The 20,577-nt window shown below is 37.8% G+C and overlaps 1 protein-coding gene across 4 annotated transcripts in view; it reads right to left on the bottom strand.

The window, feature by feature from the left end:
• Positions 1-20,577, bottom strand: part of DENND5A (DENN domain containing 5A) — a 72,727-nt gene that overhangs the window by 26,547 nt on the left and 25,603 nt on the right. For all 4 annotated transcript variants that reach the window (XM_051622545.1, XM_051622547.1, XM_051622546.1 and 1 more), the window contains 6 exons: positions 16,586-16,773; positions 7,282-7,599; positions 5,007-5,222; positions 3,720-3,954; positions 3,105-3,255; positions 2,355-2,448 (listed from right to left, as the gene is read on the bottom strand). In XM_051622545.1, the coding sequence (XP_051478505.1) occupies positions 2,355-2,448; positions 3,105-3,255; positions 3,720-3,954; positions 5,007-5,222; positions 7,282-7,599; positions 16,586-16,773 (1,202 nt within the window). The remainder of the gene's footprint in view (positions 1-2,354; positions 2,449-3,104; positions 3,256-3,719; positions 3,955-5,006; positions 5,223-7,281; positions 7,600-16,585; positions 16,774-20,577) is intronic.

The following is a 20,577-nucleotide window of genomic DNA, read 5'->3' as shown; positions in this document are numbered from 1 at the left end:
GGTAACTTGTCTGCCTTATACTGAAATAATGACCAACTGAAACTTCAGTGAATAGACAGATTATCAAACATGATATGATCTTTGCAAAGAGGGAAAACAACATGTTCTACATCAGCCTTGCACTAAAGAGCTATGATATATACATGTAATTATGCATCTTTACCCAGAACTGTAACAGTCATATTGTGCATTGGACATACCAGATAACGCTCTGACACAGATTTTATAGAGGGCATGAAGGGCCAATCATGCTGGTCCCAGTCTAAACATAACTGCAACTGAAGCTCTGACATGGAAAAGTCCAGGTGCTGGTAGGGCAAGTTGGCAGCAAAAAGCCAAGCAGACCATGTAAAGCGAAAGTGTAAGTACATATGAAGTAATAAAAGCAAGCATGCAAAACAGAAAAGGAAGAGAGTGAAGACATAATACAATGCAGAACTTCCAAGCATTAAACATAAATATACATTCATAAGTAATGAAACTGAAAGGGAAAAAGAAATTATGGTATTCAATCATTGGATTGGTGTAAACTCCACTCTCCACTGGGCACAAATATTTGCAAGTTAAAAGCTACTAAGTCTAAATTCCAGAGAGCTTTGTTTGCTGCCCCAAAGCTTCAATCTAAAACTCAAAACACTGCACTTTGAAACCGTTGCCTTCTGCTCAGCCTGATACCCAGCCTTCATCTCAGAAGGGCTCCCTCCCCATTCTTTCAGACTTAATAGGAAAGTCTCTGGTTCACCTGGGAGAGGGGGTCAATGTCCAATCAGTAGTATGTAATCAACAGGGTATAGCATAAAATCCTACAACACCAGCAGAGATTAACCTAGCAGTCGGTACCCTCACCTGAGCATCTATTTGTAATTTCTATGCCTCATAAATTATTTTCCTTGAGCGACAGAATAAAACCTACAGGATAATCAACATGTGACGAGTCAGTTAAAAAACAAAACGAAACAAAAAACCCCAGAGACTAGAGGTAGATTTTTGTCTTTGTAATAACCTAGTTGAAGTCTCAAAAGTTTACGTGTGCTGAACATCGTAATTGATAAAAGCAACAATGAGCTTACAAATCAACTATTCTTCACTTTTGTTGAAAAATTTGTATTATGTAAATATTTGTAAAAAATACTTTAAGAGTTATCTGAGCATATGGAACATGTCAAAGCCAGAAGCTGCTCATAGCTTTTTTTTTATTATGCAGACATTTTTCTATTACATGGCTATGGATGATATGGATAACACTATACAAAATTTAAACAAACCAATTAGAAAATTCTGGAAATTAGCATACTGGAAAGGAAATTAAACTCATCACTACCATAAAAGAATGAACTGGACAGATAAAGCTATTTGACTTTGACAACACTATCTAACAAAGACCAGACTAGACTACTTTAAAATTCCAAATGAAGCTTTTCTGAAGATATTTAACAAGGCAAGAGAATATTGTCTTTAATGAAAAACATACATTTAAACAACTGTAAAGCTCTGAGGTTACTAAACAGAAATATTAATTCTGATCTTTTAAACCCGATTATTCTTGCAGTTATGCATAAATCAACACCCAGTGTAACAGTTTGCGGTCTGTATCATATGAATCAAAAACTGTACTGCAATTAGTTCACATCACCCAGATCTTTCAAAATCCCTTCATCAGAAAAAATAACTGTCAGCTGTAGAAGCACTGGTGAGAGAAGTTACCAGGCTCAGAAGGTGGGTAAAATCAGCAGCCTGTGCCATGTAAAAACAGACAGACACAAACCTGACAGAACAGGTAGGGTTCACATTCCCACCTTAGTATGAGGTTGTCTCTGTCAGTTTGCTACCTTAAAACCTCTTTTATGATCTATCTACAGTAGAAAAACAGGCAACTCCAAAAGGCAATGCTTCTGATTTTAGGATGAAATTATTCACTCTCTGGAGGTCATTATCTTTCCTCCATCAAGTATACAAAATAATAGGGTGGATAAGTTAATTAGAGACAGGAAATAAATGGCTAAAAGCTGTTAAGACCAATTCCACCCTTCCCTCCCTTTAAAAACAAACAAAACAAGAAAAACAACACACAAAAAAGAACCTTGAATGCACATGATGACTCTCCTACACATAGGATAAATAAATCTGTCCTGAGAGGGAGTAAAAATGATGTAACTTTTAGAGTAAGCAAACTAAGTATTTTTGGTCTGCTAAGAACCAGGAACTTCATCTGTATTAAATACAACTATGGGAGAGCAGAGATAGACTGCAAGTAAGAGTCTAGACATTTCATAAAGGTTACAGAGCATTATTCAGGCAATTAGGAAAAAAAAAAAACAAACAACATCAGATCTCTATAGTTGAACAGTTTTCACCTCTCTCTGATCATTGTCAAGACGCAGGTGCTCGGTGTGTTGCTTCTGTCTGTCCTTCCGCCTCCACTGTGCAGGGGCATTTCTCTTTGTCCATCTACAGACAGGGAGTATTATTAAACAGATGCCAAGAGTTAGGTGAAGGGGAGCAGCAAGGGGGGAAATAAGAAGTTTATCTTTTTGTATATTGAATATGTAGACATCAACTGCATCACAGCATGTGCAGCTGCAAATACATACAAAAAATCTCTGAAGACGAAACCAGCCTTGGGCAGCCCAAGGATTTCAGAAAACAAGATCACACACTCTTTGTTTGTGGTTTTCCATTCTTTTATGATATCCAGTTACAGACTACCCCTTTTTCCTCTTCCTCTAAAGTTTTTATAGGGCAATATCCTAAAATATTTCTAGCTCTTTACTGAGATCCAATGAGATCTGCTTTTATATCAAGAGTAATTATGAGTAACTTGAAGTACATCAACTATAACCTCAAACATTGTAGGGCTTTCTTAAGTCCATTTGCCTTTGTAAGTCATGATTTCAAAAAAGAAAAAAATAAGAAAAAAACAAAACAAAAAGCCCAAGGAACACAAGGAAAAAAAATAAATAAAAAAACCACCACACACAACCCACCCATATAATCTGTTCTCACTTAAAAAAAAAATCTACTGAGTGTACTTTCTAGTATCTCTGCTTTAGTACCATTCCATAGATCTCAACAAGATCCAGCACCTGCTGTTCAAGCTTACTCACTTGTTGCTTGCTGGTCCAGTAGATAAAACATCAGACTGAAGCTTGGGAAAAAATCCAAGCTCATATTTCCCCTGTCCAATTTTCATGTCCAGCAAGTGTGGATGGACTGCAGTGTGATCTATTTTTGCTAGTCTTAGTTCAATCGATTTCTCTGAAAGAGTAAGAAATTTATTGTTTTAAAAGGTGTCTTAATCAGACGTGTATCTATATAACCACACATCCTTAACTAAATGCAGATCACAAATTTAAGAGAGGAGATGGAAGTTTCTGACTGACCCCAACAGGTACACTACTAGTACAAGAGACTGTTAGATATGAACAGACACCAAAAGGAGAAAAATGTTTCTCTTCTTAAACTCAAACATTTTTCACACAAAGCATGTGGGAAAAGAGTTGAGTTGAATATAACTTTACATTAATTTCATTTCACATCTCAGCCTGCTACACAACATTTAGTTCCAAATTCAGCTTTACACCTCAGCTTTTTTGTTGTCTCTTATATTTTTTTTGAGGTTTCAAAGCATTAATTGTTGCTTAACTTTAACCTAATGTCTACAAGAAGTAGCACGAACTAGTTGTATTTTAAGTGTCAAGAAAGTGGTTTATTTCTCTTACCAGCCTCATCAATGGTTGTACACTTTTGATACATAGATGTGCGCAGAGTTGGTGTCCTAACATTTAGCAGCCTAATTTTATCCACTCTAGAATCAAATACTCTCAAAACAGGATCTTTATCATCATCATCATGGCACATAATCTTATTGTCAATAAAAGATGCAAACATTTGGGTCTCCAGGAATCTTGAGAGGAAAGGCAAGTAAGGTTCAGGCTGGTCCGACAAGAAAGATGCCTAACAGACAAAAAGAGATAAGAGTGTTTGGGAGTCTGCAGAGTGAGATACATCCACCAAAAGTACCAAATTATCTAATCAAGGGTGCATTAGAGTGCTTTGGTGCCACTTACACACACTCATTCTACCTCTGAAACAGGCTATGTAGTTTCATTACAATCACCTACTACAGTCATTAGTATGAGGGTGGCAAGACACTGGAACAGGCTGCCCAGGGAAGCTGTGGATGTTCCATCCCTGGAAATATTCAAGGCCAGGTTGGATGGGGCTCTGAGCAACCTGAACTAACGGGAGATGCCCTGCCCATGCATGGGGGTTGGAACTAGATGATCTTTAAGTCCCTTCCAACTCAAACCATTCTACGATTCTATGATATCACAGGAATCATTAAACTGCAATTCTGGCATTTCTTTCATTTTCAAAAAATTTCAACAGAATCCCAGCAAACTACAACAGTACCACAGGTGTGGATATTACGTCATTCTGTCTGGGCTCAAAATCAATGAAGCTGATGAGAATCTTTTCGTACAATTTGATGGGAATCAGATTAGTGCTTAAGCAGGCACCATTACAACATAATCTTCACCCACATGAACCATGACAAATATCTGAATTTAAGTAAAGAAGACAAAAGTAAAATTTGAAGAACTGCGTCTTGTTTATCCCTAGCTCTTTTCTAGGGAAACATTTGGTACACACATACCCAAGTGTTGTGTGGAGTCATGGCTTTATCCAGTAACATATTCAGCAATTCCTCTGGTTATTAAAGAAATAATAATTTTCACTAGTAATATTTAACCTTAATTTAGAGGTTAGCCACTAAGTGAGTTTTTCTACAGTATCCTCAGAATAATAACTTTATCCCTTAAGTGTATGTATGTATTTCTCCACACAACATACAAGATGTGACATTTTTTGGGAACACTGACATTTAAGGAAGAAATTACAATTTTGACAGTACTGTTGTCCATTTTATGGCCCAATGAACAAAGGTCTTAGGTTTGAATACTGCTTTACTTTTCACATTGGCATACCTTCTTACTGCAACTTACTTTATCAAAGTTTTGCATCTGTTCCCTGTTTGTAAACCAAGATTCCTTGTCCTGACTGGGTTGAATGACAAATACTTCATAATCTGCAAACATTTGTGTAAAGCGGTTGGCAAAAACTTCTCGGATTTGAATGTTCAGCTGGTAGATTTTGAATTCTTCTTCTTCACACTGAATTTTAAGATCCTTTTTGCTACTGGTCTCCTCTCGCACCTCCAACTGAGAAAAAAGTAAGGGAACACACACAAAAAAGTTGTATTGTTGCTCTGTCAGGCATTCTAGGTATACAATAGCTTAATCTGCCATTCAGCTGCTACTCCTCATCAACATGCCAATAAAAAAAATTACTTACAGTTTCAAGCACTGTAACAGCAACATCAAAAACTCTAGAATGAAACCTCTGTCCAGAAAAGTTCTAATTTAAATAATAAACCATAATCTACCTTAGTACTGCTTGCACTTGATATGCATTAGATTAAAACAGGACAGATAACAACAATATCCATGCCCATGTATGCCATATACTTCATTTACTTTCCTTTACCCTTTAATCACCTGCATAGGCTTTTTACCACCCCTGCATATTAGTCAAACATATTTCTGTCTGGTGTAATACAAGTCCAGGTTTAGTACTGTTACAGTTCAATACACACCAGCCTTTCAAACAAAGACAGAAACACACAGTAAAAAGCAGCTGTGCATGCCTAGTAGCCAGTTTCCTTTAACCTAATGCACAATTCATCACTACACAGCCCAGAGTAATCTCTGATTAAATAAAACGCTTTTTCAGTTAGTACATGGCCTAAAATTTATGAAAACAGCAATATGAGATTCAGATATTCAATTCATATTAGTTTTGATAGGAACTGAGTACCTAAAAACCCCAACAATCAAAGCCACAAGCATTCATGCACTATTCTGAATACACATTTGATACCCCCATCTATTTTAATTATTATAAGAGGCACCACCACACATAATTAGACATAAAATCTAGAACTTGCAACATCTGGACCATGATGCAGTTGCTGCATCTCTTCCATCCTTCTTAAAGCACCTTGGTTACAGCAGTCCAAGGCCAGCTATAAGTAACATCCTCAAGCCAAACTTTCTGCTACAGAGAGCTCTGCTATTCAGCCATTACTTCTAACTGTATCCCATAAGTAGCACTTGGCATCTATGCATTACCTATTAACTGGGTATTGTTATTAAACAGATTTTTTTTAATTATTTAAGTATTTGAGAAAATGTTGACAGTTACAACCTATAGACTCCTATCATCACAAAAAAGGCTAGTAAATGGGACTTTAACTACTATTGAAGAGTGTAGATAAGGCCTAAATGTGCAAAAACCTACAAGACATGTAAAAAGACCTGTACTTCTCCCATCACTTCCCAACCCACTCAGCAAAAGAACAAAAGCTTCTTACCAATTTTCCCTTGAACAAGAAGAAAAAATGTAAAAGAAGCTCCCTCCCCACAAAGTGGCCCTCCTCTCCAACCTACTGCAGGTCACACAATTTCTGTCTGTTTGGCTCTGCCTTTAGACCAAGTCACAGTCACATGATTAGGAATGAGACTCAGCAATAAAGAGCCAGTCAAGGTAATTTATACAAGCATAAAATAAAACCTTTGCAGAGTACATCTTCATTCTATTCTACAAAGGCTAAAAAAAAAACACTTCACAATGGTCTTTCAGATAATCCCTGGTCTGCAAAAAGTACAACAACTTTTCTTCCTCAATTCTACTCACCCAAAAAAATCCAACCAGAGTCACCATGGGCTGTGCAATCACACACCAATGCACTTTGCAACATTCAACAGAAAAAAAGCATCTCAGTTTTCTTATAGGAAGCATATTGTATATACAAGTATTCTACACACAATGAGAAAGACAGATACCTATAGAAACCAAGACCGGATTCCAACTTCAGGATTGAGTGTCAGTTTTAGCCACATGTACCATAAGAAAGTGGTGTAAATTTAGAATAAATTGTAAAATCAAGATTAAACAAGCTGTAATATTTAAATACATTATATTTGTTAAAAAAAAACAAACTTGGGGGACGGCCAAAGGTTTCCTAGATGTTATGGGAATAAATCCCACTTCCCTTCTCCCCCAAGCTTGCCCTTGTCTCTACAGATGTACACAAGGTTAGTGAACATGCTAACATAAAGAACTTTCTAGTGAAAAGAGACAAATGGAATCTTTGGACCATGACTTCAGACTACTTGCTGCTCCAGGTCAAGAGAGAGTGCAGGTAATTTTTTATCTTACCTTTTCTAGACTCACACCTGTTCTTTTAACAAGTGCTTGGAGTCTTGCTATAGTCTCATTTTCCTTTAGCAGTTCATAGGAGTTCAAAGGTGATCCTGCTATGTTCCCATTTCTTTTATCAGAAACCAGGTCACATGCTCTGAGGCTCTTCATCTTGGAGGCACTTTCACTGCAGTGAAGGTTTCCCTCAGGTGGAATTCCAAAAGCCATTAGTATCTCTGAAATTTCCTGAATGAACTCAAGTTTATTTGGGAACTGGGGCAAGTCTTCTGGCAGCTCGATGAAATGGTTGTCTACATCCACAAAGCACAGGTTAGCCTGGGATTTAATTTAGAACAGGATACCATTACAACATCACTAAGTACAAGGGTCACATTTTATTAATCCTTGAGATTTATGCTTATTAAAAGATTTAAAGACATTTGCATTTGTTTGGTTATTTTGTAAAATAGGTTTGCCCCAACCATAACTGAACTGGTTGGTTGGCTTTGAAGAAAGCAGCATAAGGCCTACATTTCCTGGTCTTTCAAGGACGTATTTGCTATTTACTTGTTTACTAGGCACAAAAGAGATTGTAGAATGTATTAGGCACAGATGTGCACAACTTTTTTCACACAAATACAGATAGATTTTAACTACAGGATATTTGCAACACTACCTCATAAACATGCATTTGAAAGCAGGTGACTGCCTGCTGCTCAGATTATCAGTTCACTTCTCTAAGAGACTTGGTGAACTCCATTCTAAAAGGTGTACTGATATTACAGAAGCTGCAGTGAAGCTGAGAACCTGAAAACTAAGGCAATTCCTTGAATGAGTTTAGAAATCTGTTTCTGAGGGGAGAAATAAATCCAACTAGCAGGAATTCTGTTTTCCTGCTCCATTCTTTGTCTCATTTGACATCAAAAAAGATCAAGAGGGAGGGTGGGGGGAAAGAAGAGAAAGAAAAACCACTTATGTGGCTTCAAGGGCAACATCAAAAGAAGCTACACATCTTAGAAGGATTTAACTCACTCTGTATTTGGGGGGGGGGGGGGGGGGTGTCCCATTTTGGCTTCTGAATTGCAAAATCTCTAACAAGTGGTTTTCTAACATGACATTATTACATACATCACAGCAAGAACCCCATTCATGTGTGAAATCTGCTTGGAAAGTTAAGTATACAGAAGAAAATTTGCTTTTTTTTTTAGAAGCATTTCAGTTTTTCTTCACTACAGAATTAACACAGGCTGTCACCTAGCCTTCCCTATAAAATCTCTCTTCACTCAGATTATGGGGTACTGCCAGCCTATGTTCATCACATTATTCCAAGAAGCATGCCTGGACTCAGCTTTCACTATAGCTTTGCAGCAAAAATATGTATCAAGTCACAAGAACTAACAGATCTCCAGTTATTTCTTATGGCTCAGTTAGTGCAGAAGGACAGAAGCACTCTCACCATTTAATAGGACACAAAGAATGGGAAGAGATTAACCTTACACTGAATGAATGATGTCTGATCCCAGAAATCAGAGCAATGTATACAAGCAGTGAAGCACCAGTAAGAACCAAGTAGTTCCAGTACAATTTTGCTGTGGGACTCATCATAGGTAGACTAGGATAAGCTGTGCCTGATGAAATCCCTTCATTTAAATAAACTGGTGTGAAAACATACATTTAATACTTGTGACAGATTTAGCTTTCTTGGCATTTCTACAGAACACAGATTGTCAGTTCTCCTTCACATGCAGACATCTGTTGTGTTTGACTTCTTGAACTTCAACATTTTTTAAAAGCCTGTAATTCTTAAAGCAGAACTCCACTGGACATATTACACTAGATTTGCACCTAACTTGGCAAGAAAAAGTCCTGTTTATACCCTGCCACAATATTACCCAAAGTTGCAAAGGTGAGTAGAAGAATTCCAGTCCTCAATTTCCTGATGTTTTAGTATTTTAATACTGTTATTTATTTCTTCTGCTCAAAGGAATGCATATAAAATAGTTTAGGATCTCTTTTATGGATCCTCTACTGTAAATTAAATCACAAACTTAATTAGGAGTTGCAAAAGAACCCACGGTCAATAAATAGAACCAAGACCTTGATTCTGAAACAGCTCCTGGCACACCCTCAAAACGTTTTAATTTTATAAATAGAGCAAGGATCATTGTTTAGGTTTCCCCAGTACCCACACTGCTCAAACACAGCAGGTGCTATGTATGCCTACCTAGCAAGGCAGCTCCAGTGGCAGGCTAGGGATGCACACAGAGTGCCTCTGCTTCTCCTTCAAGGAAACACTCAGCACAAAGAGACAGTATGTACACAAGAAGTTTCATAATTCAAGTAAGCACTTGAATTTAGGAACTTCAAGATCCCCACTATACACATGGTTCTGTGATTATTAGAAGTCCAGTCAGATAATATTTATCAGGAACATAATAAGCACTTCAAGACATGAGAGAAATAAAGCCATGAGACTGGGCACAATGCCTGCCAGTTGGTGCCAAGGGAGGAACAAAAATCATTGAATCTATCACAAGCTGTCTGAGAAATGCCAAGACAGACTCATTAAGAAACTCTTCCAGTAGTTTAATTGTATTTCTTCCTTTTAAAACTCTCTTTAATTTATGTCATTCAACTTTCCTTCTTTTTTGGATTATCTTAACCCAGAAGCTGCAGAAGACATCACTCTTGGTTAAGCTTGGCTGTAGCTAAAAAGTGCTTGGCCAAAAAGTAACCAAATGTTAACCTTATCACTGTAGAGATTCCAGTCTCCACACTGAAAATAAACTCTTCATCAATGAAGAAAAAGACACATTTAAGTAAGTATCTGGGCACATCTGGCTAATTCTTCTAACAGTTAAATATAGTTTCAGGACAGACTCTCTTTAAAAGCAATAGAAATAGTATAAACACTGTAAGTCACTATGAAGGATTGCTTATCATGAAACTTACTATTAAAATTTCTCAGAATTTGGCCTACATGCAAGCATTTAAACAAAAATAATTATGTTAGTGTGTAGCAATATGGTACAGAGTGTAAAAAGCTTTTTTGGGGGGACACTCTACACTTACTCAGTATCTGGTTAATAATCCTGTATCAAGAAGACTACCTAGAGCAGCACAAGCCAAGGAGATTCTGTAGATGGCTTTAGCTTCTCTCAAATTAGGGAGACTAAGGGCATCCCTCAAGAGCTGCATAAGCACTTCTTAAAAGGCCATATTCCCCAGGGAACAGAAATGGCAAAGACACCTCAACTCATAAGCCCTTTGAGAAGTACTAAACCAAAGATTTCTGTAAAAAATGAAATCTCAAGTAAATAAACTCAGTGACAGACACAAACAGTAAGTCTCACAATGCTGCAACACTACAGGTCAAGCAGAAAAGAATACCAGTAAGCACAGAGGGGTCCACACCTTCAATTTGTCTTAAGAAGCAAGATAAATTAATTGGCACTTTTTTTTTTTTCATGAAATCATGGCCATCCAAAGAATTTTGCATGCCAGGAACTGTGAAAGTACACATAATAGAAAAACAAAGGCATGCTTTCAACCAAAAGTTTTATTTTATTTCTGGAGGCAGTAGTTGAATGACCTGTGAATAGCTGATAGTCCCACAGGTAAGCCTCTATGGATATATTTATCACCATTTTTCACACACAAAATTAAAATGATATAAATGACAAAATACTTCACAACATGTGAAAGTAGAGATACAATTGAAAGGGCATCCTTAAGTTACTTGCTTGCTATTTCAGATCTCTAGAACAGTCAAATATTCTTTTAGTTGTTGCTGAGGTATTTGTTTTCTGACCAAAAAAACACCCTTCAAATAGTTACAGACCACTTTAATGGCAGATTGTTACAAGAGAGGACACACAACTTACCACACAATAAAATTATTCTCCTGAGATGCTACGCCTCAAGCTGTGCCAGGGGAGGTTTAAACTAGACATTAGGAAGAACTTTTTCAATGAAAGGGTTGGCAGACATTGGAACAGGCTGCCCAGAGAGGTGGTTGAGTCACAATCCCTGATGTGTTTAAAAGCTGTTTAGAGGTGGCTCTTGGGGATATAGCTTAGTGCTGGACTTGGTAGAGCAGGGTTAATGGTTGGACTCGATCTTGAAGATCTTTTCCAACCTAAGTGATTCTGTGATTCTGTTTTCACATGCCCTCTGAGACACACAGATTGAAACACAGATTTGATTTAAGGCTTCTGCTGGAATACAGCATGGAAAAACTAAAACTCATTAATCTACGTAGTATCTACAGCATTTCCACAGCATTTATCACTTTTGTGCATTAAGTCCCAACCTTCAAAAAAATCACCCACTCCACTTAATCGACAGAAAACAGAGATATGCAAATGTATACACACATGGCTGGCTTGTGGAAAATTTTTTTACAGTGGTCCTAAACTCTAAAGGATGTTCCTGTGTCATTCCTGTAAGCAAATAGTGACCTTTTGTATTTATTCTCAACATTACTGTTCTTTATGTCAATCCAAAATTTGTGACTGAGAACACCTTACAGCTGCAGCTTTCAGAAACATAAACTTAAGTCCTCAAGTGGCTGTTTAATACTGCAGTAGAGGAAAATATAAAACTGAAGTCTGTCAATAAATGTGCAGGATCTATCACACGAGCAGATCACCTGAGAATGCATACAGAGCAGTGATTATATTTCAAAATAATTATCTTGGACAGTCTGGTCTAATTGTGTTGCCATGAAGAGGGAAAAAGGCTTTTCAAGAAATCTTTCTTATCTTCTAAAACAACATACATAAATAAAACCCCACAGCATTAGTTATGTTTTAGCACTGAATAACATCTTTTAAATGGTTGGAATAAAAATACTGAGAATATCTATCTTATATTAGCAGAGAACTGGATTTTTAGCTTTTGTGATCTTTCAGCTTTTCTAAAAGAAAAAGTTATTGCCCAAGACCCTTGAGATGTCTCCATTAAAAGCAAGGGTTTTAATGATACTACTTCTGATTGATTTAGCTAGAGCTAGAAGACTCAGTGTTGATTACTTTTACTCATAATAATTTAAATTTCCACCATAATCCTGCATTACAGAGTGGCAAGATGCACAGGCAAATCTAGTAGCATGAAATGGCCCAGATTAACTTGCTTGTTAAAAATATATTGCCATAGCACTGCAAAAGTTTCTTCAAAAGGAAACTCCAAGACACATCAAAAAAAAACCAACCCAATTTTACTTTAGTATTTGCTGGGTTTATGATCTGCAAGAAAACTAGTTTAACCACTTTTTGATCAACTTTACTGATAAACAAACCACATTTTTGCCAGCATCATCTGAAACAGCCACATGCTCTTCCCTTCCCCTTTGATTTCTGCAGCACAGTATTCTAGCACACTTCTCCCATGCCCCCCCTTTCTCTTCTGGGTTCCTTACAAGCCTCTGATGCAGCTACCAGTGAAACCACAAGGACGCTTACACATACAGAAAGAGCCCTCAGCAAAGCAGCAATTCATACAAGAACAAGCTTAACTTTAGGTGCCCTGTATATCACTGACATGTATAGAAAACTCAACCCTACAGTAAGCCTTGAGTCTTTTCTACAGTTTTACTGGGACACAGTCAGGTCTTCAAGTCTCGGTGAACTTTAATGAATTCTCCATCAGGCACCATTTTCTGATGTACCCAAGGGATAATCTAAACTTGAGTTTTGTACTAATACCCTTACTTTGCTGAGTATTTTAACCATCTGACAAACCACTGACAAAGCTTCAGCTTCTAGGATACAGCTGAGTTTCCATGCTCCCATGGTAAAGCATTCCCTTAAAGCACCAGATGTGACCAAAATATGGGAGACTGCCACCACAAGCAAACCAAAACAAGCCTTAAGCCATATGTGTGCAAGACTTACAATCTGTCCTAACTTGGTCACGTTTGGTTTATTTTTCACAAATATTAGCCTAAAACACTCTAAGAAAAACAAATGAGCCTTTTTAAAAACTTCATTATAAAACCAAAATCAAGAAGCCTACAGTGACACCAAAGCATCCATGCTATGCTAGATAACAATAAACAATGCCCTTCAACTGAAAAGCACTAACTACATTTTCTGTCTAAGCTCATTTTTTTGGCCCTTGTCTAAATTAGGTATTGCTTTAACAGCAACTGTAAATAGATTAGCAACAGAGATGCAGTTCATGTGGTTTCAAGATCAAGAAAAAAAAAACGTTTGCAGAACTCAGAATAAACTAGAACATAGAACAGCTCTTCATACACTCTCTGTTGTGAGGAAAATTCTGCTACTTGCTACATCTATGAATCACAAGTCTAGAGGCAGGACTTGGAAATTAAGCTCCTTGTATTACCCTGACAATTTCATAAAGTCTCATACACTTTCCAAACTCCAGAGACAAGCAATGTTAAATAATAATATCCCTTCTGTTACTGATGATAACTTTCTCTTTATTGAACTATATAACAAGTAGAATCTACATGCCCTCTTCTATTGTTCTACAACTTTTTTAATGCATGTTCCTTGTCAGTTTCTAGGTCAAGAACTAAGTGTAGAGCTTCTTTGGCTCTTTAAATGAAAGGTATCTGAAAGCCTAATCATAAAACAAAGTAGTTTTGAGAGGAACCTGTAATCAGCAGTTCTAAATATATTAAAGCTGACTGATTAAGATATTAGTATGATACTGGTCAATAGTTACATTTAGTGAGACCAGCATGCACTTTAAATTCTGCTTTACACTTTCAAATGGTACATTTGCTACTTTTTGCAAAAGCAAGTTCTTATAGGTTGGGGTTTTTTCTTGGGAATGTTTTTTGGATTTTTTTTTTTTTTTTTTTAAGGAAACCCTCTGTAATGAAAAATCTCAATAGTGAGCTCCTGTTCTTCCCAGTCTATTTTGCTTCTTGGATAAGCAAATCTATTGCTATAAGGTAACTTCTTAGTCACCATTGTAGTCCAACACATATTAAGTCCCTCTCTCTGCCATGGTTACATTTGCAGCCTGCAGGGCTAAGGTCTTCAAAAGTTTGCAAGAAACCTTACTCAGCAGTGAATACCAAGGGGATTTCTCAGACTAAGATGTACTCATCATGTACAAATCTTTAAAAGCTCACTTGTTGAACAAGAGCAAAGCTGAAGCTTCAGAAGGACAAGTTCAAGTCCTGCAGCAAATTCCATCACATGGGCACATTGCTGCTGCTATCAGTCCTCTGTGTACTCCTCTCCCTGCCCCCCAGACAATTCTTATCTCTGCAAAGTACTATCAAAAATCTACTCCAACAGCTTCATAAAATGCTACCTGTAAAACAAAATGTAAACTGAGGTGCCAGATTACTTTTTAAATACTATTTTTATTTCATTTTTAACATAGCTCAACTACCTTACTTTAAACCTCCACACTCAGCTGATAAAGATCTTCAAAACAATTTGCCTTTTATATAATTTAAATATCTATTTTAAATTAAAATGTTTATTTAGTTGGAAGTATTAAAGTGACTTGAAAGCGAGTAAATTCTTTACAAATGGAGGACAGTCTTTTAGAAGATTGTTGTAACAGTGAAAACATTTGTGGTGTATATTAACACACCTATCCACACACGCATTTTACTTCACCAGGTATCCTTTCTAAAAAGCATACTAACCTTATTAATTAGGCCTGTCACTACCCAAAGTTTTGTGAAAATGTAGTAAACCAAGGCAATAGACTGTTTTCATGGCAAGAACATATATTACTCTGTTACTAATTATGCCAGTGCAAAAAAAAAGAGGGGGAGAAAAGAAATCAAGGTACTAAATATTTTAATTTTCATAGAAAAAAAAGCAAACAACATACCATTTGAAGAGAAAATTTCCTTTGAACTTGCAAGGAAAAACAAATTAAAACTATCAGCATATGGATTTGAGAAAAAGAGCAATGTTGGCATGGTGACCAGACTGGAGGTTCACAAAAATATCTTGTCTTTAATTTCAGGCAGCTTTTTTAAGAAGGTTTTTTTGTGTCAAGCTATGTTGCAGAACTGTCTGACAATGTAAATAAAAAAAACACCACCACAAAACCATCTGCCTGCCACACTTCTGCTTTCCCAGTAATACAAACTATAGTAGAAGAAAACAGGCAACTAGAGAAAACAGCAGAGTTTAGAGAATCCGACCCGTGCCCAGAGGCAGGGTGCTTCCCATGGTTTACCCAGCCCCTCCCCTACAAAGTGACACCTCCGAGTAAGCAGACTTTAAAGCTGTGTTGTTCTGCAAGCACTTGCTTCCCTCAGAGCTACCTGATAGAGGTGTGCAGCTTCTTGACAAGAGCCAGCCAGATCATACTGTAACGCTCAACCTGTTTATGTACACAAGAGCAAATAAACCATTCAATGGTGCTTGATGAGAGGAGTCATTCCCATGACTGATGGAACTGCCTCAGGAGCCAGCCAGCCACCAGCCACCCCAACTGCTTCCCATGGGTGGTTCCTGGCTCCTGCAGACATTTATTTCCTTTACTACCGCGGGTAGTGCTCAACCACTCTTGGTCCCCTGACCCACACAACCAACTCTTAAACTCTCTCTTGGACCACCCCTAGAAAGAATATTCATGAACAGTGGGATAAAGTAAATAAAAACAACCTCTAAGCAGTTTGAATGTAGCCCCAGCCCCATGTATGAGCTGCATGCCCTTTACAGACAGTTTTCTTCTCCTTTATACACTGGGTGGTGTTAACAGAGCCACACTAGAAGGCAGGACTTCCTGAGCACTATCCCAGTTTGCACTAGTTTGCTCATGCTGACATTTCATTGCAGACTGAAGTATGCATTCTAGAAGAAAATTTGAAAGAATTCTGGTGCAGACACCTGACAAACTGGATCCATGTAAGCCAACCCCAACTCAGAAATGCAGTGCATGGAAACCCAGCCTAATCCCCAGCAGCCAGGAATCAATCCAAGCAGAGCACAGTGCTGAAGATGGTCAAGATTTGCTCACTCAGCACCATGCAGAAGCAGCTGTATGGCCTTTTGGCCACAGTTAGTGAATTCACACTGTATCTTCTTGCATTTTCTAGCACTACAAGGCTAAGTTTTGCAGAACAAAAAATGTTCTTTCTGTAACCCTGCAGCATCAATACCTGTAAAATTACAGTTTAATTTGGGGGAGGGGGGTTATATCTCTATTTCACCAGATTTTTTTGAGCACCTGCAAAAAATAAAGAGCTATCCCAAATTAGACCCAGCAAGAACTTCAAAAATGGCTATTACAGCTAGCACTAGTGTTTTGGCTCATTTCTCATTTCCCTCATAGTCACATACAATATTTAATCATCAAGACGAGCTCCTCTCACCTCTTGAGGAAGTTCCAACTTAGACCTGTCATCCAGCCCATTAGAGTGCAAACCCATGAGGTAAGGGACAGGAGCATCTAGAAAATGAAGGAGGGATGCTGGAAGGATAGGAACATACACATGCTGCCACTGAAATGGAAACATTAGTGCTGTGATGGTCTCTGCCACAGTCATCAGTCTCTGATAATCTGGAAAACATCAAGAAAAAAATATATTTCTTTCAAAAACATTTTTAAGTAAATGAATCTAAATTAAAGAAATGAGAGTTTGTTTTAAAACCACAAAACCCAGTACTAGCTGAGCAGCATCTTAATGAAATCCCAGACTTGTACACTCATGTATATTTTGCTGAAGCAACAAAGAGAGCTCAACACAAAGTAGGTCATTCTGCAAGTCATATGGAAATGAGCAAACTGAATCTTAGTGTGCATTAAGTTACCCTCTGCTACCTATACCAGGGTTACCCAGAACACCAGTTTGAGTATGGGAATGAGTGTTGTAATCAGCTAAGAAACACATAGGAAATAATTCCTTTGTGCTTATGCCTTTCTATGGAGGCTTTTGGATGAAACCCAAGCATTTGGTATCTCTCAGATAAACATTTTTTTAAAAGTGTTTAAATCTCTGTAATGCATGCTGCATAGTGGCCAACCCAACAGTGTGACTGAAATGACTGTGTGGAAAATAAAAATGATCAGCTTTGTTTTTCCTTTGAATAAGGTTGGACTTAATGATCTTAAAGGTCTTTTCCAACCAAAGCACTTCTATGATTTTCAATGTATGAGTGAAGCCTCAGTTCACTGTAAAAACAATTCACCTCCTCCTAGAATTTAACTGCAGTGTTAAATGCACCTGTGCAACATGCATACAAAAAGATCTTCTTCTCCACCAGCTGGTGGCTAAAACAGTTAACACTGCAGTATGCTAGGCCAAAAGCTGACCCTCCTCTTTTAGGCTACAAAACCATCTTTAATGGTTTTTGATATCTATGCACCAGAATGGAGGAGGCAACATCAGATGAACTCAGAGTGTGTGGTCTAACAAAAGTGCTGAAACATTCAGAATGCTTTTGAGCTACCAGGCTGGAAAGAGTATAAAACAAGCTTGCAAGACTAGGACAATTTCTACCTTCAGTCAAGCTATAATGATACTTTGACAATATCCAATTCCATCCAGGAAAAGAGGATGAAAGTGGGAGGTAACTGGAGGAAGGAGAAAAATAAATCAGTATCCTTCATCTGTGTGTTGAGGTGTGGGGTATGTGTGTCTTCTAACCCACACATAAAACTACAGACACTGTGAAACTGGAAAAGATACTTGAATGCACAGGTTCAGGTGCTGAGGTTTCTGAAGCTATTTGTACACCACTGCAAACGAAAACTGCAAAAAGAACATTTGCTCTAAACAAACACCCTGGAGATAATTTAAGCTTAACTGTGCACTTCCTCAGGTTATGGCTTTAATTCTCTTAGCCATCTTCCACTCAGACTTCAGACAGCTGAGGACAGAGGGTCAAGAAATCCAGTTCCTGGCATTTATTATTAATTTTATTTGCAGTCAAAGTTGCAGAATTTTGGGTCCACAACCCAAGAGGAACTCAGCACAAGTTCTGCTCCCACGAGTTATAATTCTGCCATTTAGGATTCTGATTTTTCTTTTCAGATCAAGCTCTGCTGGTTGTAAAGGCTACTGCACAGAACTTTTTGTCACTGCCTCAACAGTAGATCTACTGTGACTGAAGAAGCCTTCCACCAAGATGAGCCAGAATAACTTAAACAGCTTAAAAGTTTTCACCAAAAGCTTGCTTGGACTGAAACATGTTAGGGAACAATCAATGAACACCACCAGCAGCACTGCCCCATTCCACCTGGACACCCCTTGTTTCTTCCTGCACAATTACTCATTGGTTTGCAGCTCTAATCACAGCCTGACTGCAAAGAAGTGATGAAACAATTATAAGCTTTAGGAAGAAGAATCCATTCCATGCCCTATTTTCTTCAGCTTTAAAAGGAACTTTAAATGTAGCCATAGATATACAAACATTCCAGCTGGTTCATATTCAGCCTGTTTATTTGAAAGAGCAAGTCTCAAAATAGCAATAGTGTTTTCCTGCTATACAAAACCCCCCATCTAATTCTGCATGCTAATTTAAATTCAACTTCTTACTCTGTCATTAAGCTAACTTTAGTATTAGTCTTTCAAATTAATTACAATAACATCAATAATTCAGAATTTCTATCCACTTAGCAGCTACCTCCTGCAACCAAGTTATCTGCAAATACAGCTCACTGATCCTGGATATCCACATGGCTTAAGCCATTCCCAACTGTTTCACCTGCACAGTCACAGCCTGCCAGTTACAACAACTACATTCTGCAGGCTTTATGCATGTCAGGAGCTGTTGGCAAAAGGCAAGGAAAAAGGCAAAAAGCCTGCAAACATAAAACAAAATAAATGTTTTCTTCAGTGCTACTTATCCTGAGAGGGTATGGAGGTTTTTTTGGTTTTAAAAAAGAAAAAAGCAGCACACTTCTAGTAACAAAGCATGATGTAAGACTTAAAAATACTAACAAAGAGAAGTCTATCAAGTGCCTATGGAAATTCTCTGACTTGCCAAAATTGAAGTCATTACACAATCACATTCTGGAATATTGTTTCCTTCTAATCTTTCTACTTCATGGATCAAAATTAAATACTATTGTATTTCTCAAGTAATTTCCATTCCAAAAGCAACTCCCATGTTGCTGCTTGAAGGCAAAGAGTTGCCCGTACAGTGAAGGGCCACTACTACAAACTAGTTTGGAGATCTTCAGAAAGTATATGGATAAACCAGAAAGATGGACTACTTGCCAGGATTAAGCTTCTCTTTAAGGAGAGCAGAAGTGGAAACAATCATAAACACAGTCCCTATGGATAGGTAGTATGCAGTGCAGCTGAGGCACCAGAATAAAGCATTGCCTGGAGAGTTCCCTTCAGTCACACCTGTTCATAGCAGAAAGCCTGGTGCAAAAGAAACATTTCTCAAAAATTTTTCTGAGCACAGCCATCCAGTATGTCAGACTCCTTAGAAAAAACAGTTTTTTTAATTAGGTCTTTTACTTCAAAAAACCTTTAACGGCAGTAAAAGAGAAACAGTTAACTGTGGTTAGCAGAAGCAGTGGGTCAAAGTACTTCCTATTTGTGTTCATTTCTGTGTCTAGCAAGCTGATTAAGGACACCTGCAACAAACAAAGTTTCCTAAATGACTGGAGGCATAAGAAACTATCCCATGAAAGCGATAAGAGTTGCACAACATGGAACTAATACTGGGGGGGGGGAACCAACAAAAAACACCCACTATTTTAAATTTCCAGAGTGAACATTATTTTAAGCAATGGGAAGAAAGATAGGGAGAAGTGATTCAAAAGCAAAGCAGAAAAAAATCCCAAAACTTTATTTGTACTTAAAAATGGCAGCAGACAGCAAATACTCAGAAAATAAAAACCACTCAAGATCACAGTCTGTGGAAGTGATGCATTATCTCCTTTTTATTGTTTTCAGCTGTTAAGAAAATCTCCTCCAAGCAGATTTCACAGCTGTCTTAACTCAGTGCACACTTTCAGAAGAACTCTAGGTGCTCTACAGAGATAAGGAATAAGTCTATTTTACAGATAACAAGAGCAACATAAATTGCAGGAATGCAAACCAGCTCCTGCAGAATAATTTGGTGAGGGCTCTACTGAAAGCCTCCTTCAGCAATACTGTCTCTACTGGAGTTCCTGGGCACTGGCTCAGCACTAGAAGCAGCTTCAGATTCTTCACTGTCCTATAAGCACCTGCATTCCTCTAACACTTTCCCAAATAGGAGACAATTCTCCAAAGAGAACAATCAAATCAAGGAATTCATTCCCTACATTTGGCTTGCACCGATCCCAAACATACAGACTGTGCTAATATAGTGGGACAAAAGAAGGATTTCCAGAAGCATAGAATCAGAAACATGTCAAAGGAAT

The sequence above is a fragment of the Apus apus genome, chromosome 5, assembly GCF_020740795.1.
Source record: "Apus apus isolate bApuApu2 chromosome 5, bApuApu2.pri.cur, whole genome shotgun sequence".
Taxonomy (NCBI): Eukaryota; Metazoa; Chordata; class Aves; order Apodiformes; family Apodidae; genus Apus; species Apus apus.
Note: the sequence above shows the minus strand (reverse complement) of the source record. Positions and strands in the feature narration are given on the sequence as shown.